General features: G+C 39.3%; 1 protein-coding gene across 10 annotated transcripts in view; it reads left to right on the top strand.

Moving 5' to 3' along the window:
* The window catches only part of PDE1C (phosphodiesterase 1C), a 572,342-nt gene that overhangs the window by 473,348 nt on the left and 79,171 nt on the right, over positions 1-19,823 (top strand). For 9 of the 10 annotated variants that reach the window (XR_012512203.1, XR_012512204.1, XM_074379661.1 and 6 more), the window contains 3 exons: positions 10,196-10,277; positions 12,681-12,801; positions 14,464-14,639. Coding sequence is in view for 7 of the 10 variants with exons in the window: in XM_074379661.1 (XP_074235762.1) it covers positions 10,196-10,277; positions 12,681-12,801; positions 14,464-14,639 (379 nt within the window). In the remaining 3 variants the exon portion in view is untranslated. Of the gene's footprint in view, positions 1-10,195; positions 10,278-12,680; positions 12,802-14,463; positions 14,640-19,823 lie in introns of those variants that run through there. The other variant, XR_012512205.1, reaches the window with a different exon arrangement.

Below are 19,823 nucleotides of genomic sequence, written 5' to 3'. Positions count from 1 at the left end.
AAAATCAAAAAAAGCAGTAGTGCAACGGAAACTCATAAAGCTCCAACTCCCTGGGACAGAGACAGACAACAGGTGGATAAACCCACAAAAATGGGTAGAAACCAGCGTAAAAAGGATGAAAACTCCCGAAACCAGAACACCTCTCCTCCTAAAAGGGATCACAACTCCTCACCAGCAAGGGAACCAGACCGGATGGAGAAGGAGGGTGATGAAATGACAGAATCAGACTTCAGAAGATGGGTAGTAAGAAACTACAATGAGCTAAAAGAACATGTTCTAACCCATCGCAAAGAAAATAGGAACCTTGAAAAAAGATTGGACGAACTGCTGACGAGAATGGACAGCATAGAGAGGAGAATAAGTGAATTGATGGAGCTGAAAAACGCAACACGAGAACTTCGTGAAGCATGCACAAGCTTCAACAGCCGAATTGACCAAGCAGAAGAAAGGATATCAGAGGTCGAAGACCAACTCAATGAAATAAAAAGAGAAGGCAAGAACAGAGAAAAAAGCGCAAAAAGGAATGAACAAAATCTTCAAGAAATGTGGGACTATGTGAAAAGACCTAATCTACGTCTGATAGGTGTACCTGAATGTGATGAAGAGAATGAATCCAAGCTGGAAAATACTCTTCAGGATATTATCCAGGAAAACTTCCCCAACCTAGCAAGGCAGACCAATATTCAAATCCAGGAAATACAGAGAACACCACAGAGATATTCCTCAAGAAGAGCAACCCCAAGGCACATAATCGTCAGATTCACCAGGGTTGAAATGAAAGAGAAAATGCTAAGGGCAGCCAGAGAGAAAGGTCGGGTTACCCACAAAGGGAAGCCCATTAGACTCACAGCAGATCTCTCAGCAGAAACCCTACAAGCCAGAAGAGACTGGGGGCCAATATTCAACATTCTTAAAGAAAAGAACTTTCAACCCAGAATCTCCTATCCAGCCAAACTCAGCTTCATAAGTGAAGGAAAAATAAAATCCTTTGTGAACAAGCAAGCACTCAGAGATTTCATCACCACCAAACCTGCTCTACAAGAACTCCTGAAAGAGGCTCTACACACATAAAGGAAAAACCAGTACCAGCCACTCCAAAAACACACCAAATGGTAAAAAAGCAGCAACACAATCAAGAATCTGCATCAACTAACCAACAAAACAGCCAGGTAGCATCAAAATGACAGCATCAAATTCACACATCACAATACTATCCCTAAATGTCAATGGACTAAATGCCCCAATCAAAAGACACAGACTGGCAAATTGGATAAAAAGCCAAAACCCATCAGTGTGCTGTATCCAGGAAACCCATCTTACATGCAAGGATACACAAAGGCTCAAAATAAAGGGATGGAGGAAGATCTACCAAGCAAATGGAGAGCAAAAAAAGGCAGGAGTTGCAATTCTCATCTCTGATAAAATAGACTTTAAAGCAACAAAGATCAAAAGAGACAAAGAAGGACATTACATAATGGTAAAAGGATCACTGCAACAAGAAGAGCTAACGATCCTAAATATATATGCACCCAATACAGGAGCACCCAGATACATAAGGCAAGTTCTTAATGACTTACAAAGAGACTTAGACTCCCACACAATAATAGTGGGAGACTTTAACACCCCATTGTCAATATTAGACAGATCAACCAGACAGAAAATCAACAAGGATATCCAGGACCTGAACACAGACCTGGAACGAGCAAACCTAATAGACATTTACAGAACTCTCCACCCCAAATCCACAGAATATACATTCTTCTCAGCACCACATCACACCTACTCTAAAATTGACCACATAATTGGCAATAAATCACTCCTCAGCAAATGCAAAAGAACAGAAATCATAACAAACAGTCTCTCAGACCACAGTGCAATCGAGTTAGAACTCAGAATGCAGAAACTAACTCAGAACCGCACAGCTTCATGGAAACTGAACAACTTGCTCTTGAATGTTGACTGGATAAACAATGAAATGAAGGCAGAAATAAAGATGTTCTTCGAAACCAATGAGAACGAAGACACAACATACCAGAATCTCTGGGACACATTTAGAGCAGTCTCTAGAGGAAAATATATAGCAATGAGTGCCCACATGAGAAGAAAGGAGAGATCTAAAATTGACACCCTATCATCAAAATTGAAAGAGCTAGAGGAGCAAGATCAAAAAAACTCAAAACCTAGCAGAAGACAGGAAATAACTAAGATCAGAGCAGAACTGAAGGAAATAGAGACACAAAAAACTCTTCAAAAAATCAATAAATCCAGGAGCTGGTTTTTTGAAAAGATCAACAAAATAGACAGACCACTAGCCAGATTAATAAAAAAGAAAAGAGAGAATAACCAAATTGATGCAATAAAAAACGATAAAGGGGATATCACCACAGATTCCACAGAAATCCAAACCATCATCAGAGATTATTACAAACAACTCTATGCACATAAACTAGTAAACCTGGAAGAAATGGATAAATTCCTGGAGACCTGCAACCTCCCAAGCCTAAACCTGGAAGAAGCCGAAACCCTGAATAGACCAATAACATGGTCTGAAGTCGAGGCAGCAATAAAGAGCCTACCACCCAAAAAAAGCCCAGGTCCAGATGGGTTCACAGCTGAATTCTACCAGACATACAAGGAGGAGCTGATACCATTCCTTCTGAAACTATTCCAGACAATCCAAAAAGAGGGAATCCTTCCCAAATCATTTTACGAGACAAACATCATCCTGATACCAAAACCCGGCAGAGACTCAACAAGAAAAGAAAATTTCAGGCCAATATCCATGATGAACATAGATGCAAAAATCTTCAATAAAATACTGGCAAACCGATTGCAACAGCATATCAAAAAGCTCATCCACCATGATCAAGTAGGATTCATCCCGGGGATGCAAGGCTGGTTCAACATACGCAAGTCCATAAACGTAATTCACCACATAAACAGAACCAAAGACAAAAACCACATGATTATCTCGATTGATGCAGAGAAGGCTTTTGACAAAATTCAACAACCCTTTATGCTAAAAACCCTCAATAATCTAGGTATTGACGGAACGTATCTCAAAACAATAAAAGCTATTTACGACAAACCAACAGCCAATATCATACTGAATGGGCAAAAACTGGAAGCATTCCCTTTGAAATCTGGCACTAGACAAGGATGCCCTCTCTCACCACTCCTATTCAATATAGTACTGGAAGTTCTAGCCAGAGCAATCAGGCAAGAAAAAGAAATAAAGGGTATCCAAATTGGAAAGGAGGAAATCAAATTGTCTCTATTTGCAGATGACATGATCGTATATCTGGAAGACCCCATCATCTCAGCCCAAAATCTCCTGAAACTGATAAACAACTTCAGCAAAGTCTCAGGATACAAAATCAACGTGCAAAAATCACAAGCATTCCTATACACCAGTAATAGACTTCAAGAGAGCCAAATCAAGAACGAACTGCCATTCACAATTGCTACAAAGAGAATAAAGTACCTAGGAATACAACTAACAAGGAACGTAAAGGACCTCTTCAAGGAGAACTACAAGCCATTGCTCAACGAAATAAGAGAGGATACAAACAGATGGAGAAACATTCCATGTTCATGGTTAGGAAGAATCAACATCGTGAAAATGGCCATACTGCCCAAAGTAATTTACAGATTCAATGCTATTCCCATCAAGCTACCAATGACCTTCTTCACAGAACTGGAAAAAAACACCTTAAACTTCATATGGAACCAAAAGAGAGCCCGCATAGCCAAGTCAATTCTAAGCAAAAAGAACAAAGCGGGAGGCATCACACTACCGGACTTCAAACTATACTACAAGGCTACAGTAATCAAAACAGCATGGTACTGGTACCAAAACAGAGATATAGACCAATGGAACAGAACAGAGGCCTCACAGGAAATACAACATACCCACAACCATCTGATCTTCGACAAACCTGACAAAAACAAGCAATGGGGAAAGGACTCCCTGTTTAATAAATGGTGTTGGGAAAACTGGCTAGCCATGTGCAGAAAGCAGAAACAGGACCCCTTCCTGACACCTTACACCAAAATTAACTCCAGATGGATTAAAGACTTAAACATCAGACCTAATACCATAAAAACCTTACAAGAAAATCTAGGCAAAACCATTCAGGACATAGGTGTAGGCAAGGACTTCATGACCAAAACGCCAAAAGCAATGGCAACAAAAGCCAAAATAGACAAATGGGACCTAATCAAACTCCACAGCTTCTGCACGGCAAAAGAAACAGTCAGTAGAGTGAATCGGCAACCAACAGAATGGGAAAAAATTTTTGCAGTCTACCCATCTGACAAGGGGCTGATATCCAGAATTTACAAAGAACTAAAGCAGATCTACAAGAAAAAAACAAACAAGCCCATTCAAAAATGGGCAAAGGATATGAACAGATACTTTACAAAAGAAGACATACAGGAGGCCAACAAACATATGAAAAAATGCTCATCATCACTGGTCATCAGAGAAATGCAAATCAAAACCACATTGAGATACCATCTCACACCAGTTAGAATGGCGATCATTAAAAAATCGGGAAACAACAGATGCTGGAGAGGATGTGGAGAAATAGGAACACTTTTACACTGTTGGTGGGAATGTAAATTAATTCAACCATTGTGGAAGACAGTGTGGCGATTCCTCAAGGACCTAAAAATAGAAATCCTATTTGACCCAGCAATCCCATTACTGGGTATATATCCAAAGGATTATAAATCATTCTACTACAAGGACACGTGCACACGAATGTTCATTGCAGCACTGTTTACAATAGCAAAGACCTGGAACCAACCCAAATGCCCAACGATGATAGACTGGATAGGGAAAATGTGGTACATATACACCATGGAATATTATGCAGCCATCAAAAACGATGAGTTCACGTCCTTTATAGGGACATGGATGAACCTGGAAACCATCATTCTCAGCAAACTGACACAAGAGCAGAAAATCAAACACCGTATATTCTCGCTCATAGGCGGGTGTTGAACAATGAGAACACATGGACACAGGGAGGGGAGCACTACACACTGGGGTCTGTTGGGGGGAAATGGGGGAGGGGCGGGGGGTGGGGAGGTGGGAAGAGATAGCATGGGGAGAAATGACAGATACAGGTGAGGGGACGGAAGGCAGCAAAGCACACTGCCATGTGTGTACCTATGCAACAATCTTGCATGTTCATCACATGTACCCCAAAACCTAAAATGCAATAAAAAAAAAAAAAAGAAAAAAGAAAAAAAAAAAAAAAAAAAAAAGAAAATAGAATGTGGGAAACTGCCCCCATTATTCAAGTATCTCCCACCAGGTCCCTCCCACAACACATGGGAATTATGGGAGCTACAACTTAAGATAAGATTTGGGTGGGAACACAGCCAAACCATGTCGCACCCGCTATGGCTATGAGTAATTGGTCTATGGCTGAAGAGTAGATAATAGCCAACTCATATAAGTTTACAGTATTAAAGTGATTCTTTTTCTAATTATGAGAAAGTAAAAATGAATTACTTAAACACATGAACTTTTTTTTTCATTGTAAAGGAAAACTTGTTTGCACATACATATTCTTGAATGAAAACATACTGGAGGCAATATGAAAATAACAATATTGAATTTTTTGCCTGTTAGGAAGGGACTGTTAACTCATTGGACTGGAAGTATTTTTTGGTAATTACTATTTCTTAGTAATTACAGTTCAGTAAATTATTTTTATTGACTCAATATTTTAATCCAGATACCATAAGCTATAGTAACGCATGTAGGAGAAACGTTGCCTCAGCTCTTAACTATAGACTTTAAATTGGATAGTTCTTTTTAAAAATTACATTTAAAAGTTGGGTTGTATTTTAAAATAAAGGGATAGTCTGAATGCTGATGGTTCCATGGTTTACTAAGAGAGTAAGTTACATCTTCAGTTTTATAACCATAATTTACAAAATCCAATCCACTGCCTCAGGGCATTTTTTGGTGAAAAATTGACTGCAAAGAAGTATAAGTTCACCTCATTGGTAAATCCATCATGTTGGGAAAACTGTGATCCTCATTTTATTTCTGTTGTTGTATAATTTTATATTTTGCAAACATCTCTTAAAATTCTTTTAATTTAATCTGTGTCTGTGGTAGTTTTCCCATTTTTATTTATTACATGTGTTGGTGAGTTTTTTCCTTTTTTCTCTGTGAAATTATCTGATTGTTTTATTGTTTCTCTTTTTGTTTATAGTGCCTTCATTGGTATTTTTATTTTTATTGATTCAGTTCTCTAAGATGCTTCCAGCACAATCTGCTTTAATGTGACTGTTCTGATTTTCTTTTCAGTGTCTTTCCTGTGCTCTGATAGGTCCCATTCCCCTGAGCTCTTGTTCTTGATAATTTCAGGAGCTTCCTTCTGTTAATAGTGGCACTATTTTTCTGACAAACATTCCCCATCTATTGTTTGTCTGAAGTTCTTTATTCCTGCTTCTGCTGCTGATGGTATAATACTTCCTTCTCCTCTCTTTGCTGTTTTTTTCTCTTTTCCTTCCTCCTCTTCTCCACCTTTTTCGTCTTCTCCATCATCTTTGTCCTCTTCCTCCTTCTACTCTTTCTTTTGCCCCTTTTTTCCTCCCTTCTTTTCTTCTTCACTTTATTATTATTATTTACCATCTGTGGGTGAAATGTATTTATTTCAGACCAACTATTTGCAGATTTGTACTACAGGGCAATCAGAGCAATAGTATTCTAAGCTATCTAGAATTGTCCTTGGATTATTATGAGGGTCCTATGAAGTGGTGTGTGCATGGTGTGTGTGTGTGGGGGGGTTGTGTGTCCCTTTACTTTTTCCAAGACTATAGTGAACAGCAGTTGTAGGGCCTCTTGCAATTCAATGTCTATTCTCTACCTGCCCTCTTGGCATCTTCCTCATTCCTCTCTGATATTTACAGCATTTGGCAGTCCTTTATCATATAGTTTTATTTGAAATTACAGATTTTCCCTAGGATGTGTGATTGCATTTGTTTCTTACCCTCCTTATTTTTGAGCTGCTAATTTCTGAAAGAGCTGAAACTTTACTATGCTATCTTAAATCCAACATTACAGTGTCTTTCTTCTGTGTTGTATTTGTGCCTGCTTCCCCTGGGAAAGAAGAATATGCATTACTGTGTTTTGTTTCATCTGATTTTTTTGTTGCTTTCTCAAACATTTCCCTTTTCTTCATTTCACCTGAAATGACTCACTTGAGATATTACCTAAATGTCTTTGGAACCTCTCACATTGATAGATTCTATCTTCTCTGTAAACTTCCAATACAGATGGAATGCTTGTTTCTTTTGAATGGTTTGCTGCCTACATATAGCTACCATAACAAACAAACCCCTAAATGTATAGCAGCACACATAAATGGAAGTTTTGCACTCACTCATGTGAGGAATAGGATGTATGTTTCTTGATTGGCAGGTGGTTCTATAATAGTCAGTGATTTTAGACCAGGCATCCCCAAACTACGGCCTGCGGGCCCCGTATGGCCCCATGAGGCCATTTATCTGGCCCCCTGCCACACTTCAGGAAGGGGCATCTCTTTCATTGGTGGTCAGTGAAAGGAACACAGTATGTGGTGGCCCTCCAACAGTCTGAGGGACAGTGAACAGGCCCCCTGTGTAAAAAGTTTGGGGATGCCTGTTTTAGACCATACTCTGCCATCTACCTTGTATTTCTGCTTGTCTACATCAAGCCAGCAAACCGAGGAAAGTATGGAGAAATAGGAATAAGACATGTCAGCCTGAACTGTGGTAGAAATGCATCCCTTCTCTTATTCTGTTATTGATCACTAACTGGCAGTGATTCTGGGCAATGGAGTCTAGCTGTTTAGACAGGAAATGGAGGAGGAGAAGGATGGGAGTTTAGTGAACAGCTACCTGCCTAATTGCTCTCTTTAGTCTGTCTGTCATAAATGTCTGAGTGGCCAAAGGAACTGGAGTGTTTCTAACCAAATTGTTCTTTTCATTTATTCAACAATTCATTATCTTCCTTCTGCTTACCAACTACATGACTTTATTAGGTGGAGTTATCTTAACCCATACCACTAGAATGATATTTATTTTTATTGGCTTTCCTGGAAGAAAAAAAATGAGTGAGTTTAAAAAAATCCTTTGTAAATAAAGACTTTTGCCCTTTTTTGAAAATGTTGACCTTTTCAATAAAGAGGGAAGTATATGAATAATTTTAAGCTATAGCTATATAGTCATACGGTGTTGTGTTATTACTCAAGTAGGATCCATCAGAAGTTTGTTTCTCTACGTTATTATCAGCATTATTTGTTTTCAATTCATATCTGTTTTCCAAAGGGAATTCAATTACTTCTGTTTAAAAGTAGGCTTTTAATAGTTGAGTGTACACAGCTTAATTAAATACAAAACATATAAATTATGTGTATATTTGAGTATGGACAAGTTCACGAACTTAGGAGTTTTTTAATATCAGGTTATTGTTCAGTAATGAAATCCAAGTTAGTGTTTATCCTTTAATAGTCAAATGGAGAGTGTTCACACCCTCCCTATTAAAATGTACTGACAGAACAATTTGTATCCCTGCTACATGGGAATATAAAGGGTTTTATTTGTTTTAGCTGAACTATCCCACCAAACCATCTACATCACTAGAATTTATGTTATAAATATGCTTCCTTTTCTACATACCACCTAGATAGAAATCAGGAAGAAATCATTTTTATCATGCCACTTGAGAGACAGAGCAGTTTTCAGCAGAGCATACTTGAAATAAAGAAGCTATTGTGTCCCCTGGGGTATCTATACAGGAAGAGGGTGCAGAAGGAACTGAGCCACTTAAGACTATTCCAGAGACACTTGGATATCCCCAGCTTCCACTGTGACCCTACTGTTCAGCTTCCTCAGACACACACTCCTTTTCCGTCCTTTCAGTTGACGCTACATGTGAGCTAGCATCCGTTCTCTTCAGTAGCATGCCTTAGAAGGAAGAATCATTCAGTTATGAACCAGGCCTGCTTGAAGGTTGTTACTACCCTTTATTTGCTATTATATTAATTTATTGACAGTACTTACTACAATCAGAGTGTATTAGGTGAACAAATTCACTTAGCATTTCTCAAATCTTGACCTAAAATATTAGAACCACCTATTGGGAAACAACAGTAGTTCTTTATATTCATTTACGTACATTGTTCTCTTTTATCCTTATAACCCTATAAGGTAGAGATTACTATCCCACATTTAACAAGTGATAAAAACTGAAATGTATGGAAGAAAAATAACCCACCTATGATCTATCACACATCTAGTAGGAGAAAGATAGGATTCAAGTACAAGTCAGTAGCTATTATCCAGAGCCAGTAAAATGAATTAGCACAGCTTTACTAGTGTAAAAAGGGTGACATATTTTTCCCTTTCCTCTGGGTGTATGACAAGTATTAAGCCTGTGGTCCAAGTTTTTAAAAAACATCTCTATCATTATTTAGACTTTCCATAGCACTTGCTTATTATGGGGATACCTTTTGGTGAGATTGAGAATATATTGGTCAGACAATTGTGTTTTATTGTCGTCTAAATTTATAGACACAAGCAATCACTTATTCTGGCTCTTTTTGGTTCACTTTTCATTATGGACTGACCTCTGAGGCTTAGATGCCAGAAGCACTTGCTCCAAACATGTGTCTTTAGGCGGCACTAGGAGAATCTATCTGAATCAGTCCAGTTTGAATTTTAGTTTCAGACACTACCCACACTAAGAGGAGTTCACTAACTAAACAAAGGCCACAGGTTGACTTAGGATGACATGAAAAAACACAGAAATTCTGCCTGCAGTGCTGGCTCCAGGCCACATGACATGCTGCCCGTTGCCTTATTTTCCATGGAGGCCCTAGTACTGCCCAATGAGGCTTTCTTTACAAGAGCATGAGCTTTACAGTTGGGTGGAACTAGTGGATCCCAGAGGGCTTCAGCCTTTTGTTGTCTTTTATGTAGAGAGGCAGCCTCCATAAAGACTTATTTTATTGTAATAATATAAGGTATATATTTTAATTTAATAATTAAATATTCATAAGGTAATATAATGTAATTGTAATAATTAAAATAAAGACCAGTGGCCTCCGTGACAGTGGAAGTTGCTAAATGGAATCTGGATGACTCAGTCTACTGTTTCTTAATTTACTATGACCTTTTATTTTTCTAGGGAGACAGAGAAGCAGAGCTGGGGCTGCCTTTTTCTCCTCTGTGTGACCGAAAGTCCACTATGGTTGCTCAGTCACAAGTAGGTACGTGTTTGCAAGCTCTTTGGATAGAAGGAAGCACCAAAGCAGGAAGCATGTAGAACTAAGCACAGATGTTCCTAGTGGTTCTTTGGCTGGGGAACTGGCTCCATTCTGCCATGTTGTGTTCATGGCTCTGCTTGATTGGGTTGATGGAGCCACTTTCTCGATTCTTCTCCCTGGAATGTGGCTTGTTCATGGAGAACTGGACAGTGACATACTTGGTCTCTTCAGAAGAGAGGTGGTACATAAAGTGTCAAAGATTTGGCTGAACGCAAAGCTAAGATAAAGGTACAACTCTAGATTAAGTGGTTGGACCATTATCCCATTTACAAAGGTTGTGGGGAAGCTGATGAGTTAGTTCAGGTTTGAACATGTTGAGCTTAATTTGTCAGGAAAAAAAAAGGCAAAAATGGTGTTATCAAACACTTCAGTTTCAGCTTAAAATTACACTGTAATTAACCATAATACACACTTGATTATCACTGCTTCCTTATTAATAAGCATACCACTGATATTTGGTTGGGATAGTTCTTGTTTTATCAATTACATTGTAGGACTTTTAACATCCTTTACTGCTGAGCATTAATGCCAGCATCACCCTTACTTGGGCCATTGTAAAAACTAAATATGCATTCATACATTTCCAAACACACTCTTCAAAGGGAAATGGGCAACATTTCCTCCGGTTGGTATTTAGTTTGCTTCCAATTTTCATGTGGCTGTGTAATGAATTACCACCATCCCCACTAGCTTCAGTCCCTATTTTTACTCTTGATTGTTACAGAACATTTGAGTGTCTGAGCTGTTAGGACAATCGCTATAGCCCAACTTCAGCCATCTCTCTATCATGGTGATCTCACAAAGGTATAATTGTAGGTCTGAGCCCTCCTCTAGTTTCCAATCCTGTTTCTTCCAACTCTGTTTGCCCTCTCCCATCCAGATATGCCCCCTATACCTCAAAATCAGCAAATCTGAAACTGAGCCCACTGTCTTTCCCCGGCAACATTCTTGAGGTGTCTTTGGGAGATCCCATATGGAGGCAGTACCTCCTCCCGCTGTGCAGGTATCGGTGCCTGCTTTGCATTTCCACCTTAGAGTGGCCTTCTTTATCTTTTGTTTGAGCAATTGCAATAGTTTCTAAATGATTTTCTCATCCTTCTCCCTTCCTGCTCTCTTCCTTCTTATCTATCTTGCCAGATTAACTTTCTAAAGAACAATTTAAAAACTCTTATGAGTATGCTGCCCAAACATCTCCAGGAGCCTCCAATGTCTACCTAAGTCCTAACCCTTTATCTGAACACTTAGGAGCCTTTCTTCCTAGAGCTGTCAATAATCTGCCTTCTCAAGCTTTCCTTCCCTAAGTCCAAAAGATTCCTACTCCCGAGTCAGTCCCCAGATACATCTTACATCCTGTCATCTCTCTCACTTGGGTTTTTCCATTCTCACTGCCCAGAGTGAATAGCCACATCTTCCTCTCTACCCATTCTGGTTTTTTTTTTTCTTTCATTGCACTTTTATTTGAATGTAATATTGGGGACAATTTTCCAAAAAGGCCAATATTTCCCAATTTAATCTTAGGTCACAATAAAACAAGCAACAAAACAGTATTTGGGATTTCAGTTTCTCACCCTTATCGTCAAGACTCACTGCCTCCCATCATCAGTATTTATTGAGCATTTACAGTGTACTAGGCACAATAGAACATACAGAAAACATTGTCTCTGCTCTTGAAAAGCTTACATTCTAAAAGAAAAAATACACCTCTTTTAAAATGGCATTTTTGTTTGGTATTTTCTCCAAAGTACTGAGGAAGTATTTTTTAAAGTGAGCATAACTCACTTTTGAGTATAACTTAGCCCCATCATTATCTACAGAATAGAGGAAGAAAAAGAGGAAGGATTTTAAAGGCAGACAATGACAGACCATTCAGGATAGGTAGAGTTTTAAAGGGAGATAAACAGTCTCATCAACTAAGGAGATATTTGCTACAGTAAATAGGATGAGGGAAATAGTTTGCAGGATGCAAGCAAAGGAAGCAGGCTATCTTAGACATTGAGTCCTCTCCACCCATTCTTAAGGGGTCAGCTCAAATGTCTTAACTTCAGGCAGGTTGTATTATTCATTCTTAGTCTTTTCCACAGCTACTATCACAGTGCTTGTTCTGTAGTGGGTGTTGAGTATGTATTTCTTAAGCACTTTATTGGACTATCCTGAAAAGTCATAGGAAGCTATGTAGGAGAAAAGAAACTGACATGTAATATTCAAATCAAGAAATATATAAAATGATTAAGATCAACACATTCTCTTATGATCTGATCTGGAGCTTCCAGATCAGTTTCTTCTGGAAAGTATGGAAAGGCCTAGGGTAATATGTGGTTTCTCTGAAGCATTGCTGTTTATCTTCAGGTTTCATTGATTTCATCGTGGAACCCACCTTCACTGTGCTTACGGACATGACCGAGAAGATTGTGAGCCCACTAATCGATGAAACTTCTCAAACTGGCGGGACAGGACAGAGGCGTTCGAGGTCAGTGGGGAAGCTTGAGGGCTTGGGGGTGAGGTTGGCCTGTCGATGAGGATAGAATTCTTCTTTTGCAGGGGATGGGGATGGTATTTCACAGACATTTGCCTTAGCTCCTTCTCGTAAAAGTTTGTCTACTTCTTTCCTTTTATCAGAAGAGTTGAAATTGTATTACTCGTACTATCAAGGCTAAACTGTAAGGAGTGACCAACGTCTAAATCATAACAGCAGGCACCTGGTGCTGCCCCGCCACCACCCCACTTGCTGCATGTTTACCTGCTGTGCCCAGACAGTTTTTGCTCTTGTAATACTCCACAAAGACAGCACCACTCATCAAGAGTACTTACCAAGGAAGGAAACTGACTTTCATTTCAAGGTTTGCACAAAGAACAAAGTAGAGAAAAAGAATCAAAAGCTTCAAATCACCTTCTACCACCACATCATTATATCAAGGGTAGATCAGTAGTTAAGGAGTACAGGCTCTGGAGTCAGAATACCAGAGTAAAAACTCCTGACCTCATCATTTGCTAGCTGTGAAATCTCTGGCAAATTGTCTCACTTCCCTCATCTGAGAAAACGTGTATTACAATACTCAGAGGTGGCTGCGAAGATTAAATAAGTTATTCAATCTATGTTAATCCTTACAACAGGGTCTAGAACAGAGGAAGTGCTAGCTACGATAAAGCTAACTCTTAATCTTTATTAGATATACTACTACTATTGCTTCTACTACTAATCTCCCTGTTCTAATAAAACATTGGGATTTGTCATTAAAAAAAGGAAGAGAAATGGAATGAATAGGAAAAGGAGAAGCAAAGAGCAGGAAAAGGAGTAAAGAAAGACAAATGTTAGGACAGGGGGACCCCAGGGATGCTTCAGATGAATGGACCCTCTTAAGGTTGCTAACAAGGAGGACGGAGCCCTCTGCCAGAGTCCCCATGGCCTCACAGCTCCTCAGGCACTGGCTGAAGCATCTTCTGCTTGTGTAGTCCATCATGAATTTGTATTCCTACCGTCACTGCTTTAGCTGCTTTGTAGCAGTAGTTACTTCTCTGAAGTGTTCCAGAGAGACAGTACTTTTTAATATTTACGAACTTGCCCATAAGGTCTTTTGCATGACTAGTCTCCCACAATCTCCATGCTGTCTGCATTTCCATCTTCTCCCAGCAACTTAAGGAAATTATCACTTCTCCTGGACTTGGGGATCCTGGGATCAGAAAGACCCTTGCAGGGGACGGGCAGAGCTGCAAAGAAAGAAGAGCAAGTTGCTAGGTAACTTGGAAAAGCGGTCAGTGTGGAAGCAGGTGGGTGAACTGTGGAATTAAGTAGATGTCCCAGTTCAAAGTGATCGGTTTCAGAGAATAGAGCAGAGAAAATTCACGTGAGGGGATTCTGGTTATTGGGAAAAAAGAAGAAGCCAATTAGCAAAGAAGAAATATGAAGACTATAGAGACTCTTGAGACTGCAATGCTGATATTTTTCCTGATGAAAATTCAGAATTTCCCACCTGTCATATGTGGAAAATAGAATAATTATAAACATCAGGACCCAGAAATTTCACAGCAATAACTTGATGAGTGCTAACCACTCCTCCCCTGGGCTTGCTCATTGGAAGACATTTTCCAAACACTAACTCTCTTCTTTGGTATCATTTTTTTTGTTCTCCAGTTTGAATAGCATCAGCTCGTCAGATGCCAAGCGATCAGGTGTCAAGAGCTCTGGTTCAGAGGGAAGTGCCCCAATCAACAATTCCGTCATCCCCATTGACTATAAGAGCTTTAAAGCTACTTGGACCGAAGTGGTGCACATTAATCGGGAGAGATGGAGAGCCAAGGTGCCCAAAGGTAACATACCACAGACCTGTCCAAACCAATTCAGTACCCACTCATAAAAACAAGATTGAACTCCCTGAGTTATGTGTGTTGCAAATAAAGCACAGTTGCTCACGATGCAGATTCTAATTGCCGAGTATTAGAATCTACCATCTTTTGATATTCGTAATATCTAACAATCAGTGCATGATAAAATACAGCAGACCTAGGCCGGGCGCGGTGGCTCAAGCCTGTAATCCCAGCACTTTGGGAGGCCGAGGCGGGTGGATCACGAGGTCGAGAGATCGAGACCATCCCGGTCAACATAGTGAAACCCCGTCTCTACTAAAAATACAAAAAATTAGCTGAGCATGGTGGCACGTGCCTGTAATCCCAGCTACTCGGGAGGCTGAGGCAGGAGAATTGCCTGAACCCAGGAGGCGGAGGTTGCGGTGAGCCGAGATCGCGCCATTGCACTCCAGCCTGCAGCCTGGGTAACAAGAGCGAAACTCTGTCTCAAAAAAAAAAAAAAATACAGCAGACCTGTAGGGCTCCTGGCATCATGCTCTTGATGCTGTGGGACTAAACTCCTTTTTCTGGTATGAAGACTCTACAGGAGCTGGGGTTTATTTCTTGGTTTCTGCTAAACCATCTTGTCATTTTCATTTGATGTCATGTGGCACAGCTGTGAGGCTTTAATTTCTTCTTTTACGTAAGTGAAGACCCACTAATAGCCACCTTGCTTTGGCCATTATGTTGGAATATAAGGAGCTTTAATTTTCTTATATGCATTTTATATTCCTTTCATATTCTCAATTTCCCCTCACTCATTGCTCAAACCATATAGCTGATCTTCTGAGATGACGGTAAATTGTCAGTAAGCAGAAGTTCCCTGAAGCAGACATCATCAAAACTAAAAGTTGAGGCCCTTGGTAATATCAGCAGAAAAAGATGAAAATCTGTATGATTTTGGAAGCTTAGCTTCCTTTGTTCGTATGTGCATTTGTGACTACTGTGCATGTACTCCATGATTGGTATGTACTACATGATCTTACTAGGGATGGAGGCCCGATGTGCACAGGTAGTACAAATCTGAGATAAGAGGTCTGGTACTGTGATGCCTGATTCTAGGTAGGGACACAGACATTGGTGGCTGTGGGAGCTCAGTGAGGGGACTGTTCCCAGTGAGCTTCATGGAGGTGAACCTTCAACAAGAGTCAGTTTTTGCTAACCTCTATTGTGTGCCTACTATGTGCCAGGCTGTGCCCAGTGCCCAGGGTACAGAGATGAGTAACAGACATCCCACCCTCAAAGCTCATAGTCTTGTGGCAGGGGAAGGGGAGAGACATTACTACAGAGTTTCATTCAAACGAAGAATGGAAATTCAGTCAAAGCCTTGAGTTTGTCACTAGCACCACCAGCCTAAGCCCTAAGCCAGGCGTCCCCAAACTGGCCCGCGGGCCACATGCGGCCCCCTGAGGCCATTTATCCGGCCCCCCACCACACTTCAGGAAGGGGCACCTCTTTCATTGGTGGTCAGTGAGAGGAGCACAGTATGTGGCGGCCCTCCAACAGTCTGAGGGACAGTGAACTGGCCCCCTGTGTAAAAAGTTTGGGGACGCCTGCCCTAAGCCCTCACATCAGATGAAAATACAACATCCCCTTCCCAAACACAACATCCCCTCCCCAAATACAACATCTCACATTTTTACCCTCCTGGTGTCAGTACACCAGGTGAGAAGGGTGGGGATGGCAGGTGAGAACATGTTCTGGCAGTCTTGGTTTCCATACATTGGGGTGGGGGCTGGGGGTTCTGCTTCTAGTGTAGGAAAGAAACAGCCTCACTGTTGTAGTTATTCAAAGGCTTGTCCACAAAATTCTGTCCAATTTTGTGATTTATCTATAAAATTCTGTTCAAGTGGCTGCTCACTTCAGGTGAGGCAAGGGGTTTATATTTATGGCACTTTTAGGGCATAATTGAACCCTTATTATTTCAGGACAGATGTTGCACCCTGAGCTGTGGAGGGAGCCAACACCTCTTCCATATTTTAAACATACCCTCTCCTAGTTCATTCAAATGCTTTAAACATTTGAATCCTCCCTGTTGGCAGGCATTGCAAGTAGCAATGGCAGCTACTGCATCATCTCCAAAGAAACACTCTCTTATAATCAATTACACTCATTACACTTGAAAATTCAATTTCTGACAACATGCAGTTTAAAGAGGTACTTCAAAATAATTTGTTTGCAATTATCTGGCTTTCCAAAATTACCTTCTGAAACTAATCACCTGGGGAAGCATTTGACAGTTTCAGGGGAAAACTGGCCCTTTAAAAAGAACAGGCAAATAAACAGCTAATAATTTTTAAATGTCACAGGTATGGGGATAGAGATATTTCAAAAGCACAAAGTAGTTGTCTGTAGCCCTGCTTGGGTGTTTGGGAAGATATCAGGTAGCAGGACTCCTGAGATTGAGACCTGAAGGAGGTGTTGTGTTTAGAAATAAGAACAAGGAGAAAGGGGTTGTGCAAAGGCACAGAGCCTAGGGTTATGGATATTTTGTGGGAGAATAGTTTGGTTATCAGGGCACATTTCAGTTAGCAGGGAAGGAGAGAAAATTGAGTCTTGACTTGCATATGTTTTGTTTGTTTGTTTGTTTGTTGGCAAATTCAGATAAGGTTCTTTGAGATTCACTTTGCAGATGATAATGTACATCACAGAATTGAGGTGAAGAATAGAAATAATACCTATAAAGCACTAAGAAAGGAGCCTGCACAAGGTTGGTGCCTAAGTAGTAGCCGCTATTTATACAAATTGGAAAAGAAGGTTAGAGGTTTGAATACAAAGTTAGTAAGACACCAACCTATAACTAATATTTTATAACATTCTCAGCAGCTCAGTGATGTTGTTACTGGTTGGCTGGTGCTAATAAAAGATCGAATGCACACCTGTTTTTTGTTGGTGGCGGCTGCTTTGTTTAGTGCTCTTTTTTTTTCCCAGATGACCCTAATTTCCGAAGGCTGCCCTCAATGGGGCACTTGAATACGTATGTTAATAAATGCATTGAAATTAGTCTTGATTTTGTTAACCAACCTGATTATAAAACTAGGCAGGCGAGAACTGATAATTATTAGGAAAGATTAAATAAATATTTTTATTGCCCTTAGAGTTAAAAATCACTATTCCCAATTAAAGATACATGAACATAATTTTCAAATCTGATCGATATTGATTAATCCCATTCAGTATTTAGTACTTTTTTAACATTTATTTTTCTGGTATTAGACTAATGTGTTTAAGTTACACATGCTGAAATATAAAAAATATATATAAAAGAAAATGAAAATTATTAACTCTCCAAACATATATCACTATTAGTAAAATTCCAATGTAATTTTTTGTATTTTGCTTTTCTGTACATATGTATAAGATAAATTGGGGTCATAATGTAATATTGTCTCATATTTGATCTTTCTATTTTGAGTATTCTGATACTGAATATTGTGATTTACAATATGAAAAGAACTACTCATTTATATATTTTCCTCATTTTTGAGTTTTTGATGTTGATTGAAGTTTTTTCTTTGACTAAAATTTTCAGGAAGTGGGAACATCTTCTAAGTTTTTAAATATCTAGAAGCACCTTTCTTTTGTTCTTGTATAGAACTGAGATTTGACTAGTCAAAATTCAATAATATTTTGGGTTTTCTGGTCAGTTTCTCTCTCTTTTCTATCTTTTCTCTCTCTCCTTCTCTCTGGTTGTAGGTAGTATAAGTAGGCATTTCAGAAAATTATATCAAGATAATTAGTCCAATGCAATTTTAAGTTGAGACCCCATAGTATCATTATTCAGGAAGGCAAATTAAATAAAGACATCATTGTATTTCCCCCAAACTGTATGGACATGCAGTGTGGGATAGAACCAGCTCTCTACTGGGAGGAAGGAAATTTATGGATCTTGAGGGCTGTATTCTGTCTTAACTCTTAGCTGCTTGCTATTGGCTGTTTTTATCGCAAGCCCTAACACCGCAGAGAGTCTGACATGGGAACCCAAAAGAAACAGAACAGAACCACACATCTCTTGCTTTGTACTAGTCTAGAAGCCTAGTAAATGTCAAATCTAAGACCTGAAAAGCGAATTCTCTGTATACGTGCTGTCATTGGAACCTGTGAATGTGTACAAAATAACTGTTCTCAACTCCTTTTTCTCATTGTGGGAAAATTTCATCCATACTAATAATTTCACCCAGAGAATAAAAGGGAATCTGACTTCAGTTAAAAAGACCTACCTCCTGCCAATGTATTTTATTTATTTTTTTTATTTATGTGCTTGCTTGTTTCATTCTACAAATTTTGAGTTGTATCACTTTGAGTGTCATGAAGTTGATCACATTAATGTCAGCTATCTCAGAGATGTGAGGAAGAGATAGAAGTTGAGTAGAAAAGTGGCAGGACCACTTGCTGTAATGTGATTGCTGTAGAGAAATCACACAATAGGATAGGCTCATAACTGATTTGATCATGATGTCCCAAGAGCTACTGTTCATTCATGTAAGCATTAATTGCCTGATAGCTACAGTTAAGAAAAAAAAAACAGATTTGTTTCTGAAATATACTCCCACTACCAGTTTTTTATATGTTTTTTTTGCTAGATTTCCCATGAAAAAATGGTCTGACTCAGTTGTCAAATGTATTTTTCTTGCTCGGATAATATTTTATGTTCTTTTATAGTAAACCAGAATTTAACACCTTCAGGTTTTATCAAAAATACTTCCAACTTGGGGTTATTTTGAGTATTGAAAATTTGCCATGGATTCAGTGGGGATTCTGTCAGGAGGTTATAAATTATATTCTAAAACTGATACCAGGTTCTGAATATGAATAAATTCTCCTTTTCCTTGCCTCAGTTTCCCACTCTGTAGTAAAAATAGCCATCTTTTTACTCACCTACATTATTGGCTAAGGAAACTAACATTTGGCAGATGACTGTTCTTTCATATAAGACTTCGAGTTTATGTATTTTCTGTATTTTATGTTTGTCTAGATTGCTGAAGACTGATGAAGATACATACAAATAAATTTACACTGGCATACAGGATAAATCACACCCACAGGAAACATTTCATTTCATGAACAAATACTTCATGAGTGTATGCTATGTACCAGGCACCATGCCAAGCCCTGGGAATTCAGTAACAGAGATGACATTTAAACCCC

The sequence above is a fragment of the Saimiri boliviensis genome, chromosome 10 (assembly GCF_048565385.1).
Source record: "Saimiri boliviensis isolate mSaiBol1 chromosome 10, mSaiBol1.pri, whole genome shotgun sequence".
NCBI classification, from domain to species: Eukaryota; Metazoa; Chordata; class Mammalia; order Primates; family Cebidae; genus Saimiri; species Saimiri boliviensis.
Note: the sequence above shows the minus strand (reverse complement) of the source record. Positions and strands in the feature narration are given on the sequence as shown.